This window comes from Homalodisca vitripennis, chromosome 3 (assembly GCF_021130785.1).
Source record: "Homalodisca vitripennis isolate AUS2020 chromosome 3, UT_GWSS_2.1, whole genome shotgun sequence".
Lineage (NCBI taxonomy): Eukaryota > Metazoa > Arthropoda > Insecta > Hemiptera > Cicadellidae > Homalodisca > Homalodisca vitripennis.
The window spans coordinates 184,185,312-184,210,500 of NC_060209.1; the positions used below are offsets into that span (position 1 = coordinate 184,185,312).

Genomic DNA, 25,189 nt, shown 5'->3' on the forward strand with positions numbered 1-25,189 from the left:
TATTACACTCGTGTGGTGGTATACTTGTAATGGTGGAAAAGGACGTTGTAAAGGTGGAAAAAGGATTTAAATAAACAAACTAAGTGCCTTCTATATGTTATCATCGCCGTATATTTCGTAACGCCCATACAGGTGTGTCTGATTACGAGTAAGGTACACCACGTGTCATATAACAGACTTTTCTCGGGTTGCATGCAAAATTTCAAGTCTATAGCTTGAATGGGCTACTCAGCTGCATTTTTACCTGTCACATGTTAAAATATCATATGATTGTACTCAGTTCGTTTACACATTCATTTATTCTGCGATTTTTTAGTTACCATCACGCTTACTTATAAGACGAATGTAAAAATGTTCACTAACACTCAGGCAAATACCATGGAATAACATGGACAATCATCGAGTTAGATGTTGCATAGATATTAAAATAAAGCTTAATGCTATATAAGCTTTTTTTCTTTCGAGATGGGGGAAAACCCTTACATAGGCACCACCTAGCTCGTAGTAGGTGGTAGTGTGAGATTCTTACTCACTAAAAAACCCTCTTTCTCCGCTTCACTCTGGGATCACCTTGTTGGTATTGCTTCAAAATGAAGGGACTGTTTCTTCTACTCCTCTGTATCAACCGGGCATCTCGTCATACTATATTTCTCTTTTTCCTTGCATTATTTTTCTTATGTAGTTGTTAACCTCCTCCCATGTTTCTTTATAGTCTAACATTAGAGGCACTAATGTATCAGCACACTATGTATCACTCCCTCTACCTCCCTTTTTTCTGCAGTCCATCTCTGGCAAGCAAAAAGTGTATGCTCCGGTGTGTCAATCTCAGAGCAGTAGTCACACAACTCATCATCTGCCAAGTGAAACCTCTTTAGGTACGATTTAAAGCAACCGTGTCCGCTCAAAGCTTGCGTGAGGTAGTAGTTGCATTCTCCATGTTCTCTATCGACCCATGCTCTAAGGTCGGGAATTAGGCGTTTGGTCCATTCAGCTTTCCCTGTGTCCTGCTTCCATTCCATTTGCCATTTGGCCATGTATTCTTCTGTCCTAAAACTTCCTTCCCGGTATGTTTCGGTTCTTGCCTTAGCCTGCAGATCTATTGGAAGTGTCCCCGCCAGAACCAAAACTGCTTCCGTAGAAACTGTATGATAGGTGCTGCAGACGCGCAAAGCCATTCTCCTTTGAGCTCTTTTCAGTTCTTCTTTGTATTTCTTGTACTCAAGCGCTCTTTGCCATATAGGTGCTGCGTACAGCAGTACTGAACTCACTACTGAACTAAGCACCCTGAACTAACTCACCTCACCAAAGCAATATAAGCTTAATCAAGCTTTAACCACATAAGCTTAATTAAAGCTTATGAGCTCATTAGCGGATGAGTTCGTTCTCGATATACTGTGTGGACTGGCATGTAGAAAAAGAGACAGAATTGACATTTTTCCTGGTCTCAAGTAATAGGCCACGCTAACGCTCGTCCGATGATGTGCTGGATGATGTACATAAGTTGTGCACCCAGGGCAGCATCCGGGGAGGCAATGCCCCCCCCCCAAAAAAAAAGTATGAGACAATTATTAGCATCCTCTAAAAAAGGCTATATAAATATTTTAACTGATGACTGAGATATAAAATTACAAGTTTTAGTTTTAAGACCTCAATAAACACTTAGATATTGTTTTAAACATTTGTTATTTATTAATAACTTGAAATCCTAAAATAGAGAAGCACTCCCGATAGTTTAGTATTTGTTGGTTCGACGGTGATGCGGAATCTCGTTTCGATTTGAGATAGGAAGTTGTACCAAAGTAAAGCAAAGTAAAGTAAACTAATGTCTTTTTTTTACCAGGAGAACATTTTGCCAGCAGTTTTTATTTCAGCTTGATAGCAAAATTATTGAAATTTCCTACTTTGAATGATTGTAATTATTTGTCAATGAGTAATAAAAAAGCATGTTTTAATTTTTCTGTTTTCGGGGAAGTTATCTTAAATAACTATGAAAGTAAAATAAAAACCTTATCCCAGTCCAAACTCGATTGTGCCACCTTAATATGTGATTTATCAACCACCCCTCTTTACGCGTTAATTGCCGTACAGGTACTCAAACTTCCACCAATACTACACATATAAATAAATTACGCACGTTTTCCTCTCACAATCTTCCTTAACCCCTTTTTCCGCTGTTTCGTCATTTACGTGTATGGATTTGAATGGAGCAGTTTTATTTCGTGAGTAATGAGTAACAAATCAACTTGTTCGTCTATCAATTATCACATATTACATAAAATATTTGTGATCTAAGAGCATATTATATTTAAAAAATCTGTTTAGTGTAGTAGTGTACAAAATGTAATGTATTTTTTCTGTAGCAATACAAAAAATGTACTAACAATATTATTGAAGTTTTGTTATTAAATATTATTACCACAAAACGAGGTGGAAACTCGGTACTGTACGACAGGTGAAGTTTAGCGTTATCGTGAGTGATGCAGATAATGCTTATCTGCTACGCAACGGGAGTGTCAAGTGGTTTGCCAACATTGATCTGAATCACTCATTGCTGCCAACGTACTTTCTCTGAATATCGACGGAGACTAATCTTAGACTATAGAAATGTTACAACTTGTCGCAATTTTAGTGACTAACTAAATTTGTCATTGTGACTAACAAATGCGTGTTACACGGAAGTGTTATCTTTAGAAGGTTGTAATTTTAAATCCAGATGTACGACTACAGATTATAACTTAACGTTTTTCATGTATAGCGCAAACTGTAAATTAAATAGAGTAACAGTTTTCTCCGACATTTTGCGTTATTTCAGAGATAAAATACTGTATAATCAGACAAAGAAGTAACAGAACCAAGCAATGATAAAAATAAGCAGCCTTGATTCAAGGTCAACTTAATCGTAAAATATTATATTACCCATTAAGCAAGCAGTCTTGTCATCTTCACAACAAATTTATTGACATAAAATTTCTTTCATCACAATAATCTTAGCCGTATCCTAAAGATAAGTATATGCTTCTCTATTTGAGAAACCACAGGGTCGACTCACGTGGAGGTCAACGACCTTTGACTAATGATTTAAGTAATTTCTCTTAAAACGATTGTGTTGGAAATTTAAATTCTATTGCATTATAGAGAAATCGGCAAATAAAAGTTGTCATTAACGAATATCAACAAACAGTGGATTGCAATTCTACAAATGTGAGATAAATATTGCTTAATCTATTTTTTTACTATGGCTTGAGATTGAATTCTTCAACAAGCGTGGGGAACACGACTTTTTTTGTAAAAATAACTCTTTGATAAGTTCATACTTTCCACCTTTCTGACCACCATATTTTCAACATTAGTAGTGCATATTCAATACTGTCCAGATGTTAGTAGTGTTAAAAACTCAAAAAGTGGTAATCAAGAATTTGTTTGTAGTTGTTTATTATGGGCCAAAAAATATACTGAGGATTTTGACGTCATTTGGGGTTTCGTATCCACTACCTATGTTCTAAGACAATGGGACTCTGACAGTGTATTTGTATTCAGAATCAAGAACGTAGCCGGGAACAATATTTGGGGGGGGGGGTGGTCCATAAAACTGTTATTTTCCCGTAGTGGACAGAGAATAAGGCTCCATTTTGTTCCTTAAAACGTTCTTGACACGTTTCTTTATTGAGAAAAATCTTTCAGCAGTACATGTCAGTAATAATAATAATAATAATCGTTTACTAAAAAAAGTAATTGAAAACATTGAAACTTTGGAAGGAGGGGTTTCGGACCCCTTGGACCCCCTCGCTGGCTACGTCCTTGTTCAGAATGTATTGAGCTCTTCTTTGTTCTTCAATGGTGAAATAGGTGCATCCCTGAGGACTTATTTAAACCAAAAGACTAACATTGAGGCCAAAATCCAGGTTTTCGTGAACTTGTGCTGGCTATTCACTATTAAGGAATTACACTAGATATTCCTCCACAGGGTGTTGAAAGACTTAACAAAGTCCAGGACAGTGCTAAAAATGCTTCCGGGGAACAACCCACTGCAACCTCTTGAGAAAATAATATTGGAGCACATATTTTTCTATTGACTTTATGTTATTATTTGCTGGTATTCATAGTATTAAGCAATATTTGCTATTTATTTACCCTTTAATTTGAAAGTGAAGTTTTCTGCCATTTCAATTACTGTAGCGAAGTTATAAATGACATGACGGTTGAGCTTTCGGACAGATTACAACGTGCTCAAAATTATTGTGTTCGCTTTATCTTCAACCTTAGACGATATGACTATATAACACCCTTCATCAATCAGTTACATCTGTTAAAGTTGAATCTACTCCGACAGTTCCACATTCTTAACATGTAAACATTCTATTTTGTATAACGATTATTCCCTTTCTTATCTGTCTGAACGCTTTTCTTTCATATCTGAAACAAGCAATTGGAATATTCGACGTGGAGCCTCTCTGTTATCTATTCCTGTTCATAGATCCTCTATTTACAGAAAATCATTCACAGTATCTGCTTGTAGACTCTGGAATAATCTCCCGGATCATATCAGAGGTATTTGTAGTCGTGAGCGGTTTCGGGGGGTGCTTAAGGACCATCTGTTTCGGGCCTCATCGGGTTGACGATATCGTGGCATAGGATATGGGACGATGGCTTTGTATGAATGGTAATGGGTGAATGTCTGTTAATTTCCTTGTAAGTTTTATTCTATTTATTTACCTTTAGTTTCATAGAGAACCTTCATTTCATTTTATTAATTTATATAAATATATATTCTAATTTTTTAATGTAAAAAAGTAATTTAAACTATATTGTGGCTCTTGTTTTACACTAATATTATAGTTTATTAGTTTATGGTTAGGTGTAAGAGAGGAATTAATAGTCCTAACCTCGCCAATTGAGTATGTTTTACATTGTATTCAATAAAGGTATTTTTCATTTCATTTCATTTCCAAGAAGGTGTAATGTATTCTCATCTTATTCAATACCATATTCGTACTCTGGACTGATTGAAACTGCATATTTGTTGTTCATGCCTTGATGATTCTCCTCAGATTTGACGTCATATCGGCTGGGACCTCCCGCAAGGCTAGGGCCCAACACACCCATCCCCCAGGACCTCCAGTCCGCTCCCTACCCTTACATCTTGAAGCCCGAGCGACTAGCAGCTATCAGGGCTAACACCTTCTACCCCTTCTACGACCAGGGTGGTGACAGTGGCATCGGCGACTACCAGAAGGACATCCATGCCTCTTCCCCGCAACTCCACAAAAACCTCAACTTCCAACTGCCGTTCTTTGGATTTCGATATAACTACACGAGGGTGAGTTCTTCAGTCAAATTGAGGTCTATGACTGTCACATAGTAAAGGCCAATTCAAATATCAGCAACAGTAAACAAATTTAATTTTATTATATTTCTTAGTTTGTGCAATACATTATTTATACAATAATTCAGTTATAAGTAGATTCAAACATAAAATTGTGTATTGCAGTGCACACTAGTATCTTGTGCTTGTTCATTAATTACAACTTTTGTGGAGAATAAAACAAAGTATCAAGTATACAGCTTAACTTATAAATAGTCTAGAATTTAAAATGTTTGTCACATGGTACACATTGTACTTTCCTTCCAATAAACTTTTGTTATGGAGGAAAACTTTGTAATTTAAATATGAGTAATTTATTATTTATTGCATAATCGTAGTGTGGCATAAAAACATCTTTTAGTGAGATATGATGAGTTACACAATGACATAAAAGCATTTACTGTATTTGTTTTTGCATTGCAACATAATAGCTGATAAAAAAACCGTCATTATAACATTAATAAAGTTTATAATAAGGCACTACATTAAGAAATATATAGATCAAAATTTGAAGGAATAAGTAGTCTACTTTTATTAAAAATGGGTTTGTCATCAATAACTGGCAGTTGGATTTAACCTTCAACTTTCCATTCATAATCAAAGATTTAACCATTTCATCTGTACGACTCATTGTAATAGTCGTTATATTTTCTAAGATTGTTGGAGGATGAATGTGATGTTGGTAGTGTAATTCTTGTGAAAATTTAATAATTGTCACATATTGTCTGGAATTTTAAGTTAAATAATATGTACCATAACCTTACTTCTTCAAACGTTTTTATAATACATTGTTGTATGCAAATCATAAAAAATAGCCTAGAAAAACAGCTGTTAAGACAAGCTTGGTGCTTTAGTAGCCTACATTAAGTTGGTGTCCATTTAAAGAGTAAACATTGGTTGAATGACCTGTGCTTATGATTGTACTAATGAACCAAAACAAAACCCTCAAATATACAAGTACTTACTAAAATGTTTCAATTCCCTCACATGACAGTGTAGCCTACGTTCTACATTAAGTTGGTGTCCATTTAAAGAGTAAACATTGGTTGAACGACCTGTGCTTATGATTGTACTAATGAACAAAAACCCCTCAAATATACAAGTACTTACTAAAATGTTTCAACTCCCTCACATGACAGTGTACGTTCATGTTCCTTCACCAAAGGAAGAAAGCATGAAAATCCATTGGTAGCTGCTTGCTGATTTATCCCTTTCAATAAATCAACTAAAATGCCTTTATTTGGTAGCGTTTCTCTAATACGTCAATTTTTCAGAACAACTATTGTCACTTAACCATAGAATACAGTAATTACCACAACATAATTAAGTACTCAGCCATTTGGCACAGCACTTATTTAAGTTTAATTTTTAAAGGCGGATCATCAAGGAGCCTGTTGAATACACAACACAATTTGTGGAGGACTGGATATATTTCACTTGTTTCTTTTCAGATATCCATGCATGGAGACATAGAGTTCAGCGACCCCCCAGAACACTTCACCTATCCACTGAGCTTCCCAGTGGCTGACTGGCCCAAGAAGAATGACCCAGCCTTTGTCGGCATATTCTACAGCAAGTGCAGGATTGGATCGATACGACCTACAGATGTAGATCAACGGCAGCCTGGGGTCTACTTCAGGTAGGCTTACTTTCTGGTGGTTCTGAATATATTTTAGGATGATGTTTCAACTGTACTTTTCCTACGTCAACCTCCAATCAACTCCATCCTCCAGTAAAGGGTTTATTAATAATACACTTAAGTAGTAAAATTTTTTAGGCATACATTTAGACACTAAATTCAATTTTTCTGACCATATCAATATATTAAATAAGAAACTTAATTCAACCAGGTATGCTTTGTGGGGTAATTGCTCAGATATGGAAAAACTTTTTATTAGTCAAAAATCAATTATTAGAACATTAGTTCATTGGAACTCAAGAACAACATGTACTCCGTTATTAAAAAAATTTTAACATCCTTACTTTGCCATGTATATATATATATATATATATATATATATATATATATATATATATATATATATATATATATATATATATATATATATATGTGTGTATTTGAAATGCTTAAATTAATTAGTACATAAGAATCCTGATCAATTTGAAAAATACAAATTTAATCATAGATATCACATAAGAAATTGTAACTTGTTTCAATATCCGGCACATAAACTAAAAAAAAATTGAAACTAGACCTCTTTATCTAGGTTTTGAAATTATATAATAATACTCCATAGAAATATAAAAATTCTCTTATCAACATTTACAAAAAAATTAAAAGAAAGTACAAAAAATATTGAGCATGTATTTAGTACTCAAATGACTTTTAGTTGTTTTTGGTTACTCACAGATCTGAGAAATAATAGATAATCCCTTGCACTTTAATCTTGTTTCTGTTGTTTGAGATGAGACAGCATTAGTCACATATGGAGGTGCGTCTCATTATCTAAAAAAAATGCACATTAATAATTAATATACAGGGTGTAAATTAATTTTTACACCTGATATACTCCAAACGGATTGAGATATCAATGTATAATCTTCACCATACTTATTAAATTACTTTATTGGATTTTTTTGATGCTAAAATAATTGTCAACCCCCTTTTCAAAGGGAGATAGAGGAGATTAACTTTAAATTTTCAAATTGCAACCCCTATCTTGTGATCATGTTGTATTAAAGGTATATTCAATAGAAACACAGTGATACCAAGAAAACACCTCTATGCCGTTCCTAGCAAAAGTTATGGGCAAATAACGCAAAAAAGTTATCTGTAGGGACAATGTACATAAGATTCCTGATCAATTTGAAAAATACAAATTTAATCATAGATATCACATAAGAAATTATATCTTGTTTCAATATCCGGCACATATACTTAAAAAAATTGAAACTAAACCTCTTTATCTAGGTTTTGAAATTTTATAATAATACTCCATACTCATATAAAAAACTTCTCTTATCCACATTTACAAAAAAATTAAAAGAAAGTGCAAAAAATATTGAGCATGTATTTAGTACTCTGAACTAAAATGACTTTTAGTTGTTTTTGGTTACTCACAGATCTGAGAAATAATAGTTAATCCCTTGCACTTTAATCTTGTTTCTGTTGTTTGAGATGAGACAGCATTAGTCACATCTGGAGGTGTGTCTCATTATCTAAAAAATGCACATTAATAATTAATATACAGGGTGTAAATTAATTATTACACCTGATATTCCAGGATATATTCCAAACTGATTGAGATATCAATGTATAATCTTCACCATACTTATTAAATTACTTTTTTGGATTTTTTTGATGCTAAAATAATTGTCACCCCTCTTTTCAAAGGGAGATAGAGGGGATTAACTTTAAATTTTCAAATTGCAACCCCTATCTTGTGATCATGTTGTATTAAAGGTATATTCAATAGAAACACAGTGATACCAAGAAAACACCTCTATGCCGTTCCTAGCAAAAGTTATAGGCAAATAACGCAAAAAAGTTATCTGTAGGGACAATGTCAATGTCTTGCGCATATCAACACAATGCATGCGTGATATCTTTTAATAAGACTTTGAGAGGCCCAGCTCATCCCTTTATATAGTACATATCTAATGTTTCTGGTGTGCATAGTTTTGGTAAGAGGTGTCTTTTTCTAGATGGCATTACAAAGTAAGGGATTATTTGCCCATAACTTTTGCTAGGATCATCGTCAAGATGTTTTGTTCATGTCATTGTGTTTCTTTTGAATTTACCTTTCAAATTACATGTTACAAGATAGGGGTTGAAATTTAAAGTTACCCCCCTCTTCTCTCCTTTGAAAAAGGGGGAAATATTTTTACCTTCCAAAAAGTTCACAAAAGTATTTTAATATACATGGTGAAGATTGTTCATCAATATATCAATCCGTCTGGAAGTATATCCAGGTGTATCAGGACTTAATTACATCCTGTATACATTTATGAACCAAAACAGAATTGTTATTGTAGAGCTGTATAATTAGTCAAATTTATTTATTTTGAATAAACGATTACATCTTTTGGTAAATGGGAAACCTGAACATGTTGCGACAGGATGGAGCGTGACTTGCAGGCGCGTCAGGACTGGTATGGCATTGAGATGCGTGAACGTGTCAAGTGGGATATACGCCAGGGGGTAGTGGGAGCCCAGGACTTCAGCCCCAAACACATGGCCATCATCACTTGGAAGAATGTCTCTTTCGCTGGCGGAATCGATAACTCCCTGTACAGAGTGAGTTATCAAGAAATATCCTAATGGTTCAACGTAGAGGAGAAGATTACACTCTGTAATTTAAATCTTGTAATAGTTAAAAAATCAATATCAAACAAACTATACAAAATTTTATATATTTTTAAACAACATATAATGTACAAATATATACAGCAGTGGCACAACTAATACTTGACTTTGGGGAAGGGTTAAATCTGATTAAAGAGTACCACACTGGGTGGTATGGAATAAATTTGAATAAATCTAAATTTAAATAAATTATACAGGCCTAATTAAAGTAAAACGTTTTACTGCTGTATTTCGAACAAGTTGCATTGCTGTTATACGAGTATAGGTATTTTTCAAGGACGTACCCAGCGAGTCCAAGTGGCCTGGACCCCCTTCACAAATTTTCAATTACTTTTTTTAGTAAACGATTATTATTATTATGTAAATAATTCAGTATTACTGACATTTATTGCTAAAATATCATTCTAAACAAGGAAACTGGTTGTATAGATGTTGTATAGTTGTGAAAATCACGTAAGAACTTTGTAAGGAACAAAATGGAGTCTTACTCTCTGTCCACTACAGGAAAATATCAGTTGTCTGGACCCCTCCAAAATTCTTTCCTGGCTATGTTCTTGAAATTTTCTGAATCGTATTGCCTTTCGGGATTCTATACCCCTCAACCCTCCTTTAGTTACACCACAGTATGGAAGTTATTTACTTTATAATCACTCAATGTATATAGTTCATATTAATAGTATTTGTGCGGTAGCTTAAATAAATAAGCTATACAAGTGTAAACAAGTGTGTTTCAACTTTATCTCTTTGGAAGAGTCCATCCTACTCTTAGGTCTGGTATATTTATGGAGTATTACCTAATTATGTGTGGTCTGGATTGTCATTAAATAATGCATGTAAAAGTCAAGGACACATTTGCACTCATTAGCTTGTTCTGTAAATTCTGTAATAACTACCTATTTTAATTTTCATATCATAATTATTCTGTTAATTACTATTATTCAGTTTTTTGATAATTTTATGTTTTATATTTAATTTGCTTTTATATTTGGGAATAATTTCGCACCTCAATACACTTATAACCCAGCTATTTCAGAACTTCAGCGAATAGAAAGTAAATAGTAAATTCAGTAAGTGGCAACAACGAGTTAAAGAAAATAGTATTTTAAATCATTAGCGTTATGTATGCTCACACCACAAATAAAGATTTTCAATTAAGTAACAATTTTAAAATTTATACAATTTAGTAGTGTAAACATTTTGATGTAAGTGTATTATTAGACATTTGATTGGAAAATGTTGCAACCTGTACTGAATAAAAATTAAATTTTATTAATTCTGTAACTACTTTAGTCAAGGTAGAATACCTTGCTAGTACTCTTCTGAAAGGATGTATTTACACTAGAAAGTTTCATTCTAACCACTAAGTGAAATACTTAAAAATTGTCAAATATATATTCTCACTATACTGTAGTAAAATTTTACAATTTTATTTATTTCAGCTACTTAAATATTTGGTACATATTTTTGTTTAGAGTACAGTATACATTTTATTAGATTGACTTATTATAAATTAAATTATTATATGTAGTCTTTTTCCACTTGTTTATTGTTTCATTAATTTTTTTCACAGTGTCAGGCCTAACAGAGATCACAGTTTGGATCTAAGTAGGTTACTCTGAATAGTTATACTTACATCCTTTTTTTTTCAAGGAAAATTGTGATTATTTTTCCAGACAAATACTTTCCAAATGGTGGTGGTAACTGACGAGGTGTTCGGCTACGTCATGTTCAACTACAGAGACATCCAGTGGACCACCCACACTGAAGCAGGTGGAGACACCACCGGTGGGGAGGGTGGTACTCCTGCTTTTGTGAGTATCACTCGCTACTATCCAATAAACTTGTTTCAATGATAGAAGATAATGCCTTGACATTCGAAATAAAGTTCATTTTACTCGTATAGTATTCTAGATAGATAACTAACTAATTAATTGTAATATAAAAAAAACAAGTTTCTATCCCATTCCAATATGCTGATCACGAGAAAGCTGTCTTGCTGCTTAAATGTACCATGTGAGGAGAAACCAATAGAAAATACACGCTTGCGAGTTAACTGAAGTTGTATCTGATTTCATCCAGAGGTGATAAACATATTCTTTATTTTTGATAATGGATGGATGTGATGGTTACAGGATTCTTTCGGACATTACCATTTAACGAGTAATACAATCTAACCTCTTCCTTAGGTGGATCATTTCCTGTTAGGCTGGTTATCCACTAGTCTGCAGATCTCAAGTTACTGATTTCTTGTATCTCTGAATGATGGCATGCAGAAAAAATCGTAATACCTACACTTACTAATGAAAACTTCGTTCTGCTGTGTGCAAGAATGGGTTATATAATTATTAATGTTTAATGGCAGCAGTTACTACAAATAGAGTTATGGGGAAAGCAAAGTCCAACACTCTTATAAAATACTCAAACTTATAGAACATAATTATTTTGATCTTAGACAACTTCAAATTTAATACTAGTTTTGTATAAAAGTGCCATTTTAGCCTATGGAATATTTTTCATTTTAATATTTATTTCTCAATATTTTAGTTTCAGTGTGTTGAGTTTACTTAAGAATAGTCTGTTCTGAAACAACCTCCTGTTTGGCCCCATAAGATTAATTGTAAACCTTAATTCATTTTACTGTTGTATTTATTTATTGAGAAATCTTACATCATGTTAAAAAAATAGACACATCCTTCTGGATATATTTTAAAATGCGTACATAAGTTTTGTAATTGAGTATCATTTAATAAACACTGTGTTTTATTGAATGAATAAAATAGAACATTGTGAACAATATATGAGAATATTGTGATCTCCTCAGCTTGTGAAGTGGTAGGAAATTTGTTCTAAATAATAAATTTTAATAGCACACATTTTCAAAAACCTTTATTTTGAAATTCCTGTGGCCTATGGACAATAGAGGAACATGAACATACATGAACACAATACTCGTAATAGAAACAATGCTAAAATTGGACTCTTTCATTTAAATAAAACTTTAAAAAGTCATATTGTTATGTCTTTAAGAGTTTGTAAATTTTTGGAGAAAAAGATTGCTTATTTGATATTTTTTTAAATATGTTCTGTTCCTGGTTGTTGGAGAATCCATTTTACAATTTAAATACATTTTTCAGCTCTAAAAATATGGATTTTTAATTATTAACAATGATGTTGATGCATAAAAAACGTATCTATCTATTTGTATCTATTATATTGCATCTATTTTAATTTTTGTAATTTTTGTACTTAATGACTTGGCTGTATTAATAAGCTGTATACCATGATTTTGTCAATAATGTTGTACATTTTTATGGCAAACAAAGATTATTATTATTAAATAGAGGAAAACTATTTTTTAAACCATGTTTGAAAGCGAGTTTTGTGTTTGGCTCTACTACAGGTAAGAGACAGGCTCTTTGTAAGTGGTGTCATGTAGAAAAATAGCACCACAGAGCTGAGTCATTGCTCTACCTTCCAATACATACAAGAGATAAGACTGATAAGTTAAGAGCTGGTTATCTCAACTATGGAGTTATCTCTCTCTCTCACACAGCTCTCTCACTGGTTTTGTTTGTCCTTGCTTGACCCCATTTATTTTTGTACTCAGTTTCAAAAGTATTTATCCATGTTGGAATAAAACACTACTTTCTAACAGTAATAAAACACTTGGAGCACAAAACCTTTGGTGAATTCTGGTATTAATGTTTTGATGGAACAGGATAAATAGTGGCTATCTTGATTTTAATCTTGTAAAAACAATGCTAATAAACCTCAAACACTGCTATGCACTTATCTTCAATCATAGAATTATTTAGATATCTCATTAGATATAATAAATATGCATCCAAATTTTTTTACTTTTGTATTGGTTTTTCAGAAAATAAATATCACACTTTATATATTTTATTGCTTGGATATTAAAAATAACAAACATTACAAAATAACCTCTTGTATATTAATAATATCTTTAAAATAAAAGAGCTTCCATAACTTTATAACTAATAAAAATACGGGTGTAAAATTTTTAAAAGTTTGTCTTTGCTCTTATGGGATAAAACTCAAGGTTGACTCACTAGAGCTGGCTCTTAATTCACTTATCTTCAGATATTGACTTCTCAGAAAAGCCATTAGATTTCATAGCAACACAGGGTCTAATCAATTTGTTGATTCCTAGCCATTAAAACAACTCTGGAGGGTGGTTCTTTTGAAAAGAAGACACCATTATTAAGAACACTGCAAATTTGTAGTGTTCAAAGAACAAATCAATAATAATGTTATGATTTTCAAATCCTTGCTTTGATAAGAAAGAAAAAAGTTCTTGAAAAATTGTTTTTGATCTAATGGCTTGTGTGTATGCAGGTGGGTTTCAACGCAGGCAATGGCACTCGCAGCTACGAGTACAAACCATTCTCACAGACCACTGCAGTTCGAGACCTGGTCAGTCGAGGCTGGGGCAACAATATGACCGGACGACATATCTTCCGCATTGACGAGAACATCCTGCCTGGCAGCTGCAACAAGGATATTGGTTAGTCTCTTCCTCAGTAGTTTCAGCACGAGTGTTTACAGGTTACATGTGATGTATGGATGTAGAACAAATACAATGTTCAAAAATGATCCAAACTTCATCTGGGAAACTGTATAAATGCTCTTGGGAGTTCACACACATAGTCATACCATTTCTTAAAACCAGTTCATGATCAGAAAGTCCTATTTTTGAATCGAAGTTATGATTATAATGGCATTGCTTTTTACAAAATATCATTTGTGAATCAAATCAAAACCCTCTGAGTAGCATATTTTCTTACAATGTTTTCTTTTCTTTCAATGTAGGGAAATTTCATTGAAAACCACAATTTCAAATTATCTTCTATTATCAAATAAAAAACTATATGGTAAAATAGGACAAATAAAATGCACAGGTATTTCCCCTATGTCATTTACAAATAGGTTTGTATTAACTTCAACACATTCACATTACTTACAATTTGTTCAGTCTTCTCTGAAGTTGTTAAGCCTAAATAATGTTTCATATATTGTTACAAATTCATTATTTAAATAGCAACTGGTGTATCTATATCTCCCTGTGTTTACGTATCATGGCTTCACTCTAGATCTGAAGCTTCTGTAAAACTGTTTTGGTTTTGCTGGTCATGAAAAGTATTATTCAAACCATGCCTCTTTTTAGATATCAACAAAAAGAGGGTAAACAGATAAACAGTGCAAATAGCACAGAATATTTTTTTTAACCCCTATTTCACCTAGGTGTCCGGAATTTGGAGTACAACTGTGAGTGTGAATGTTGCGTTTAACCCTACTTCCTCTTAGTACATCGTCTGAAATTTGATGCTTTCACATACTTGACTCCTGGGATCTGGAGTTGTGTTCGTCAGAAGAGATTAAAAAAAAAGTCAGTGACAAAGATGATTAAAATGAACTCTTTACATAATATCGACATCAGAGACACCAATGCTACAAAATTTAGTGTAATCTAGTCAAACGTTGCACTAAGAGGGGGTAGGTGAACTGGAGCTGAACTCTACATTTACATTGATTCAACCCTTCCCACCATAGCTACTTTAAGTGTAGATTCCTGTGAAGTTAAAAAATATCAAAATTGGCTCAGCACTCTCTAGAGTTATGTGGAAACATACATAGAAAAGCTTGTCATAGGAATAGATGAACAAATAAGTTTATCTGTTGAAAGAAAGATCTTTGAAATTTGTATGTTATTTATCATTTGACTTATTGATGTATGCAGCTGGAGCCAACCTCAACCTGGTATTTGCTCCGGAGAGTGCTAACATGTTGGGTGGCACTGCAATCAACATCACCGGTCCTTGCTTCCTCCCAGGCATGAAGATCAAGTGCAGGTCTGTTCTTTCATATCTACTTTATTTACAAGAATTTTTAGATAGGAAAGAAAAGTCGAAGAAAAGGCCATCTCTGAAATTCAAACAATGGTCAACCTCCAAAATTCAAATTTTGGTTCAAAATCTTGAAAATCCCATTCTTTCCCAAAACACTCTCCACACCCAACTGACAAACAAAACTATTTTGTTCCTTTTCCTTAGATGGAGCTTTCCCACCAGTGCATCATCTAACCAAATGGCCCTCTCAACCTCATTATTTAATAGAAAATCCCATCTTCCAACCCACCCAAAGTTGAAAGTCTTTATTGTTATTGTAAACACTTTCAATCAATGCTATGATTTTATTTGTTTTCCTATGCAACAATACCTGATCTTACATTAGTTAGATGCTCTGCAACACTTTTCTATTCCCTACTCTGAAATTCATCAGTAATAGGATTCAAAATTCAAGATTCAAAAAGTCTTTATATTCGTGAAATGGACATCATATACAAGAATAGTGTCAAGTAAAACAATAAGAATACTGTCAAATAAAAACACAAATTTGCTGTTGAAATACCACTAAATTAATATATCAGGATAATGATAATAGATGTTTTCTGGCTATAACTTAGTTATCCATTCAATTTAAAAGAGTTTTGGTGGTTATCTTTCAACTTATTTTTGTTTATTGGTTAACCTTTCTGTCAAGAGCTTTTCTTGAAAAAATAAGGAGAGGTCAATCCTTTAAAGCCTTATTCTGTCCGTCCTCATGGGCCACTGACCTGTGTGGGGATCTTATAAAACAGAATAAGTAGGAACAGTTGATGCAGTACAAAGTTGAAGGCATTGATAAGATGTGCTATAATCGATCACACACAGGATTTGAACCTGTGTTATCTCTAAGTCAAATCCAAAGCCTTAAATTGTTGACGATTCGAATAAAATGAACTATGAGAACAATTATCTTCTACGTCCTTATTTTCTTGTTTCAACTTTAAAAAATATATTACTTTTCTCAACCTCATCCTTAGTTTAAGGAATCATTTTGACTGTCCATTTCTCTTCCTAATCAAGGTTTATGGGGAAGGATGTAGAACCTACCAATTAATTACTTCCTAGTACTAACAGTCCCTTAGGATTTTCACTGATTTGACCTTTTTCTCATTTTGACCTTTGCCTTGACCTATTGATGTGTATTGTACCTATGGAATACCTCAGACTGAATCAACAGTAGGATATCCATATTGATCCTTTATCCTCATCTCTTTCTGTAAAGGTTTGACACTGAGGGAGTGGATGGTTACGTGGACGCTACTCTCTTTCCCAACAGGGCTGTGTGTGTGATGCCCTTCGTCATGGCTGAGGGCTACATCCTCCTTGATATATCCATAGATGGCGGTGCCTACAACTGGAAGGGCAAGTTCTTTGTTGGTGAGTCCTCTTTCTTCTTTTACAATACGAGATCCAGTACTACCATTTTTACCCATGTTAATAGAATAAGGGGTTGTGATATAATCTACGAATTTTAATCTAATAATTCATCGAATGCAGACTTGAACAGCCTTTTGTATTTTTTAAACCAGAGCTTTAAAAAAATACCCTTGCTGTAGTTAAACTTGTAAATAACGCCTTTTAATTTTGTACTATTAGTTTCAAAATTGAACATAACGCACTTTATTTACATTACATAAAGCAGACAACTCATTTCATACAATAACACGAAACGAATGTTAACCATCTAGTTAAATACATAAGAAAGACAAGGACATATATATTATTAGAAGTCATATAATACCCACACATTGTAGAGTCTAAACAGACTTTTCTTCTTATTACAACAAATTAAATATATCAAATGTTCTACACCGTGTCTTATTATATTATTTATAATTCATAGGTAATTTTAACCGATACACCGGCATAAAAAATATAGAACAAATTAAAATACAATGAAAAAGAAACAAATGTTCTTTGGACACTTGTTAAGAGCACCAGAAAATAGAATTAACAGAAAATTAGTAGGACTGAAATAGTAAGAGCAAAATTGTATGGATCATTAAAATAAAGAAAGACATTGGAGAGTTACAAATTACAATAGAACATTTAAAACACAAGACAGGCAAATTTAAAATATTGAAAGATAAACATTTTAAATTACAGTTAAATAGAAACAAACAGAAAATACGAAGAGTGATTCGAGACGAGGAAAGAACTCGCTCATAAAGGATGAAGAAATAATTAGCTGAAAGAAAGAAGAAAGACTTGAATCATAAATTGACTAACATAGTCCAATGTAGGCCATAAAGTGAAAATTAAGTTAAATTAAATTGATAGCCTTAATTTACAGCAACAACAATCCGATTCCATGAAAAGAAATTGTGCTTTGTCTTTGATAGTTTATCTAAAATAATGTCTTCAAACATATGTAGGTAAATTTTTCAAAACAGTTTTAGCACACTTTCACTAAATGATGGAATTTTGTATCAATAACATTTGGTTTATTTTCTGCTTTGTATCCTTGGTGGAAGTGAGTAGTTTTTAATGGAAAAGACATTTTTCATACACTTCCACATTAAATTTATTAAAAAAGCGCTTTCGCCGGTTAAGGCATCATCAGTTTGACATTGTTTACAGAAAAAAACATATGTGTAAAATAGAATAAACATATGATAAAATAGAATAAAATTTAAAACTAACTGTAAAGACCAAAAACTAATAAATTAAAAAAGAATTATAATTTTTAATAAATTTAATGTGAAAGTATATGAAAAATGTCTTTTCCATTAAAACATTTGGTTTAGTTAAGAAAAGTCGAATTCAACAATAATTTTTGCGCATTTCGGTTATATTATTAAATATTTGATAGAGTCAGAATTAAATATTAAATTGTCTATGTACATGTTACAAAATAGACATCACTATTACAAAATAAAAAGAAACATAGAAACATTAACGGGAGTTAGTGCTTAAAAAATTACTAGATTTTTTTAAACATGTCTCATGTAAAAAGAATTTAAGTGTAAGAGCTTTGAAACTGATGTAGTGATTACTGACTTCTTTCTCAATAAGTAGGAAATCAGGCATTTAAAATTCTTAACTTAATTTTTTAGGCTATAATCTGAAAAATTGAAATCAATTTAATGATTTTTCATTTGAGAGCTTTTTATGAATTCATCTAAGAGTAACATGGAGATGCTCTTATCTAATCTCTAATTCCTAAGATGAATTCCCTCCCCTCCTCCAGGCCTTTTGAGATACCAGTTTTTATAACTGTTAATATGAACAAAGTTAACTGGGTAGAAATTTGATCTCTTTGTTATTTATTTTAAGCACAAATCTAAAATATTCTTTTACACATTTTTATTCCCACTCACTCTTTAATGAGGAAATGTACAGTTTCCTTTCTTATTTACAATTAAACAAATTTAGAATTAAATAAAAATGAAGTATTCTTTCAGAGACTCCTGCGACAGCGACGCAGTATGTGTTCTTCGACACTGATGCCATCCATCAACCTTACCCTGACACCATCAGCATGCGTTGGGACTGGAAGAACTTGACCTTGAATGCCAACAGCTATGTCAACATCACACTATGGGGCTACCGGGAGACTACCATCCGACCAGAACTCACCATGATTGACACTCTAGAGGTAACTTGACATTGTCCTTATGGTTCCAGAAGATAACAAAATATTATACTGGTAATTCTAGAAGATAACATAATATTATACTGGTAATTCTAGAAGATAACATAATATTATACTGGTAATTCTAGAAGATAACATAATATTATACTAGTGACTAGAAGATAGTACAATATTATGGTAGTAGTTATAGAATATAACACAGTATTATGTTTCCAATTCTAAATGATAAAACAGTATCACCCTAATGATTCTAGAAGATAATGAAATATTATACTAGTGATTCTAGAAGATAACATAATATTATAAGTGATTTTAGAAGATAAAATAATATTACACTAATTAATATAAGATAATGCAATATTATGGTAGTGGTTATAACACAGTATTGTGCTACTAATTCTAGATGAATATAGATGATGCTATATTATACTAGCGATTTTAGAAAATAACACAATATATTATATTTGTGATCCTAGAAGATAACACAATATTATACTGAGTTATCCTAGCAGATAACACAATATTATAAGTTACTTGTGATTCTAGATGATAACACAATATTACGCTAGTTGTCCTAGAACATAACACGTCACTATGCTAGTGATTCTAGTAGATAATGTGACATCATTCTAGATGTCAAAAAGATAAGATAAAAATTTTAGGAAACAATATTAGTGGAAATATGATAAGGAGCATCTATTTATTTCAACTCAACCAATTAATATATTAAAATATTTGTACTTCACACTAACTAAAACGTGTGTCTGTACTATTCTGGATTATAGAGATGTCTTAAGAAAAGTCAATAATCCAGTGTACTATTCTTGTACTCTACTTTCATATTGTTAAAATAATAACAGTAAGTCCATCAAATTAATTATGATAGACGTCCTTGAAGTAAGAAAAATATTGTCGTACATTCTTTGTTTAAAGTTTTTTATTGATGATGAAAGAGGTTTGACAGAATAACAGGATTTTGGACATTTATCTTTGTTATGGTTACAAAAGGTATAACACAATGTTTCGAGGATTGCAATCTATCCTCTTTGTCACGTGGGGGAGGTGTTGATACATACAAAAATAGAGAACAGAGAATGCAAGTCACGAGCACAAGTCACGAGTACGAGAAACACAATCACACATCACACCAGCACGGATAAAAGTGGGACACTAACATGAAAATCGATATCAGCTCTTTCTTTGGCACCGCATCGTATCATCTGAAACAATGGGTCAGGAAGGTGATGGTCAGGGGGAGGAGAGGGTAAAGGGAAGCCGCTTCCGGCCATATGTTTTGGTCCTACACCTTAGTGTCGTAGTGTCTGTACGAATTTTGTTGGTTGAGGTTTGTCTAATTGGTATAATCTTTTAAGGATTAATTCTTTAAGGAAACCTAAAAAGATCTCTGCAGTGACAACGCCTGGACTAAGCTCCAAGCAGCTATAGGGTATATTTGAACCATTTTCTTTCCCCTCTTATCTTCTTTCTGTTCTATATTTTTCTATGTACTAATACCTCCTCCACCTGACGAAGATGATAGATTCCAATCCTCGAAACGTTGTGTTATACCTTTTATAACCTATACCGATGGCAAATATCAAAATCCTGTTATTTTATCATAGATGTTGTACATTTCCAATTTTTTAAAACATGTCTGTGTTGTAGGGAAATATTGCAAACTCTGGCCAGTACATCATCATACCAAGCAACTACAAGAACAGGAACAACTACCTGACAAGTGACATGAGGTTTGGGTTCATCAAGATACAACTGATCACAGATAGCTCCCAGAACACCAACGGGATGCCTGTTCTTACACCGTGAGTGCACACAGCAGCTGTCTTTTGCTACCTTTTTTGAGAGATTATTTTCTTTAATTGAATATGTTTCACTGAATATGATGGCAAAATAATAAAACTAAATTAAATGTATAATAAATGTCCACTTTTTCCAAAATAAAAATAGGCAACTATTTCAACTGTGGTAAAGAGTGATTCATAAGTCAGCGACTCCCAAATGATTATGAAAAAATATGAAACACAATATTTTGCAATTAAAGAAATGTAGTTTCTTTTAACCTACTTCTATAGGGCGTAAACAAAACTTTATTATTCAGGGAGGTGCTCAAAATAACCACTGCTTATCTGTATGCAAAAATTTACTCGTTACACAAACTGGTATACCAAGGACGTAGCCAGTGAGGGAGTCCTAGGGGTCCGGACCCCCCCAAATTTTCAATTTCTTTAATCGCTTTTTTAGTAAACGATTATTAATATTTCAGTAATTAAATATTACTGATATGTACTGCTGAAAGATCGTTCTCAACAAAGAAACGAGTCAATAACTTTTTAAGGAACAAAATGGGGCCTTACTCTCTGTTCACTACAGGAAAATATCAGTTGTCTGGACCCCAACATTTTTTTCCTGGCTACGTTCTTGTGGTATACACCTTCTTGAACATTGTGGGGGAGAATCTGCAGTGGTCCTTTTTATGTTATTTTGCAAGATTTGCAGGTTTCTGGGATTGTTTGGTTAAGGCTTTCCCTTCAAATACCCCAATAAAAATAATCACAATGAGACAGATCTAGTGATTGTGGGTGTCAAAGTCTTCTTAAAATTATACTTTCTCCAAAGAAATTTTGAAGCATTTCTTATCGTTTGAAAAGTCATATCACTTTGTCCAACACATCATCTTTCAGTGAAGCGACAAGCTAATGAATAATTAAATTTCTGAATAGACATTTGAGTTAACAGTAGATTAAAAAAATATTGTTGCAATAATTTTATGTCTAACTGTTGTTAACCTCAGTGTAACTTTTTAAGTGGAGTGAGGATTTGTAAAAATCATGTGGGTATTCTGAATATCAAATTTGGCTACTCTGGCTGTTAATGTATCCGTTTAAGTGGAATCACGCATTATCTGTGAAGAAAGTAATGTCCAATTCTTGCTGGGTCTGTTAGTTTTAACTCCTGGAATGCCTATATTTTGTAAGGACAAAGCTTTAAACGCTTAGTAGCCCTATGAAACGAAACGTATGATAATTCTAACTGCTGGTACAACCGGCAGAGTGACTTCTTCAGAGATTGGTGCAGGTTAACTTGAACTCAAGACTGATGGGCGTGCACATCTAGTCTGTAACGAACACTTTCTGTCTTACGAAAACAGTGAGCTAAATCATACAGAACTTGTCTGCCTTGTACAGGAACATTAGGAAACGTCAATTGAAACTTTTGAGCACAACGTTTATAACTTTTATGTACAAAGTAAGCTTCCAGCAATGCAAATTTCTGGTTTTTTGTGTATTTATCTTTGCCTGAGCACAAAAATGCCAGTGCCCCTACACTCACGATTTAAGTTGTTCATTCTCGATGCTTATACGTGAGACTAAATATGATACTAACAATTTATTGATTACAGTTCAGTTGTTAATTAGATAACCATGCAGTTATTTTTAATTACTGTTTATGTCTACAGAGGGTGGCCAAATTATTAGACTAGACATTCAAATTTACGACATTTTAAGTTATCTCGTAACTATGCTTTATAATCCTGGAATATATTGTTATTTTTCATATATTTGCATTAGTTACATTATATTAGAACTTTATATTTCTATTTGAGGCATTGATGTTAATGTCATATCCAGTTGGTAGCACTTAAATCAGCTGACGATTTTTAGGCAATTTTAACTGAACATAAACTCAACTTCTGTATGTATCTAATATTGGTTATTCTTGTTTTTAGTGGGATTTCCTTGTAATATGAGCTGGTAACAGTGTTAGTAGTGGATTCTGGTTGTAAAACCGTCAAAAGTTGTGTGTTTTTTTGACTTTTAATATTTTAAGAATACTTCAAGAGTGAGGCCACATTTTAACGGTCATGGGAAAAAATTGTGTTTTTTTCTCATAAGAAAAAAGCTTCAGTAAAGATTCTTTTGAAAGAAAGATGTTATTCACAAACTGAACTATTTCTAAAAGATCAGTAAGTAGGATCAAGTGAACCTGTGACCAAAACCTAAGTAATCAGACGCATCGAGTTGGAAAATGTGGCCGCAAGCCCAAAAGGAATGATAGATTGGTCAGGAAACTAAAGAATATTGTTAAAACAAACAGGAGACTTACCACAAACAAATGGCTAACCAGATAAACGAGTATGGAGCCAATATTTCACCTAGAAGTGTGAGAAGATTGTTAAACACAGAAGGACTCAACGCTCGCAGACCAAGGAAAAAGCGAAAGATCACGTCTACCATGGCAAAGAAGCGATTAGAGTGGGCTAAAGGCTTAGACCATTGGACAACAGAGTATTTGGAAAAAGTAAGTCATAAAATATCTATGTGCTGCAAAGGAGACTAATTCCACAGACTCAAGATTGGTTTCCAAATGGGGAGTTTATTTTTAAGAATGCTGGTGATCCATGCCATAAAGCCAAGACAGTAACAAGATTGCTCAGTGAATCAGACATCAGTGTGCTTCCTTGACCAGGTAACAGCCCTGACATGAATCCAATTGATAATTTGTGGTCAATTGTCAAGAAAAGAATGCTAAAGAAGAAGGTGACCACACGTCAAGGGCTTGTGAATTTTTAATTAATTAAAGTGTGGTACCACATTGAAGAAATCAAAGAGAACTGTACAAAATTGGTCCAGAGCATGCCAAAGAGATTTGAAATGTTGATAAAGAACAAGGGTATACACACAAAATATTAGTTATACAATTTGATGTACACAGATATTTAAAAACTATTTAATAAAATAATTTTCCCCGAAAACTAGTTCTAGTCTAATAATTTGGCCACCCTCTGTAGAGTTCTGTGACTTTTGAACCACCGTATGCTCAGCACCAAATATTTTTTAACCGACTTTGGGCAGTTTCTATAAAAATTAAATCCAATTCATTCTTTTTAATAGAACGTAATGACTTTGAATTTTTATTTATTCTAGTAAATTTCATTTGTGCCAATCAGACAAATTGTAAACGATTTTGCATTTATTTTCCTAACATTTCAGACATATAAAAAAAGTAAATTAATTTAAGAAAATTTCATAGCAATCAACAAGGATATAAAAATAGTAATGCACATAGACAACACAATTCTACCTACCTCAGCTTTCACCAACTTCCGACGAAAGTGCAGAATGTGTTGAAACTTTGGTGTTACTCTTCAATTTGATAATTTTAAGTAGGGAGCTCTCTGGCATGGAATAAAGTATGATATCAACAAAACTTTATGATTGCAGAGTGTTATGGAGCAGACCGATACCCCTAGGCTGGTACTTTGCACCCCAGTGGAGTAACCAGTACGGTAAAAACTGGCCCAGTGCCATGTGCGACAAGTGGCTCATGGACGACCGTTACCTCAAGAATTTTGCGTCAGAGATCTCACAGTGTCCTTGTACACTGAATCAGGCCTTGGTGGACAAAGGCAGGTTTATGCCAGACTTCGACTGTGATATTGACCGGAACCCCAAATGTCTGTACAACAAAGGAGCTATACACTGTGTCAAGACTGGATCTCCCAGGTAACCTATCTATACTCATTTTGCTAATAAAAGAATTATTTATCTTTCAAAATATTATTTTATTTGCATTTTTCAACAAATTTAGGTAAGATTGTACGCCTTCCATAGAAGTAATTAACCAATTGGCATACTATAAAATTCCAATATCTCTATTAGAGCAAGAGCCCGCGACGCCCAGGCAGTAAGTACATGATAGTACTTTTTCACAAATGCACCACGATTTTAAAAACAATAAATTTCTTAAATAATAATACACTTATTATACGCATAACCGTTCACACTACTATGTATTCAAACAAACGTTCGGAGCATAAGACAGCTGATGCGCAGTAAAAGATCGCCGTAGACATTACGTACTATCTCACTCGCACCCGCTTGTATGTATATCTCTCGCGCTCGCACCTAGAGTAACTTTTGAGGTGCCTGGCTGCATGAAGGAACCATAGAAAGTGTCTGGGAACTGAGAAAACATCT

The 25,189-nt window shown here is 33.3% G+C and overlaps 1 protein-coding gene across 2 annotated transcripts in view; it reads left to right on the forward strand.

Moving 5' to 3' along the window:
* Positions 1-25,189, forward strand: part of LOC124357843 (protein mesh) — a 51,645-nt gene that overhangs the window by 1,906 nt on the left and 24,550 nt on the right. For both annotated transcript variants that reach the window (XM_046809916.1, XM_046809917.1), the window contains exons 2-11: positions 5,049-5,317; positions 6,814-7,001; positions 9,443-9,620; positions 11,363-11,500; positions 14,049-14,217; positions 15,451-15,562; positions 16,821-16,975; positions 19,003-19,196; positions 20,859-21,013; positions 24,434-24,715. In XM_046809916.1, coding sequence (XP_046665872.1) covers positions 5,049-5,317; positions 6,814-7,001; positions 9,443-9,620; positions 11,363-11,500; positions 14,049-14,217; positions 15,451-15,562; positions 16,821-16,975; positions 19,003-19,196; positions 20,859-21,013; positions 24,434-24,715 — 1,840 coding nt within the window. The remainder of the gene's footprint in view (positions 1-5,048; positions 5,318-6,813; positions 7,002-9,442; positions 9,621-11,362; positions 11,501-14,048; positions 14,218-15,450; positions 15,563-16,820; positions 16,976-19,002; positions 19,197-20,858; positions 21,014-24,433; positions 24,716-25,189) is intronic.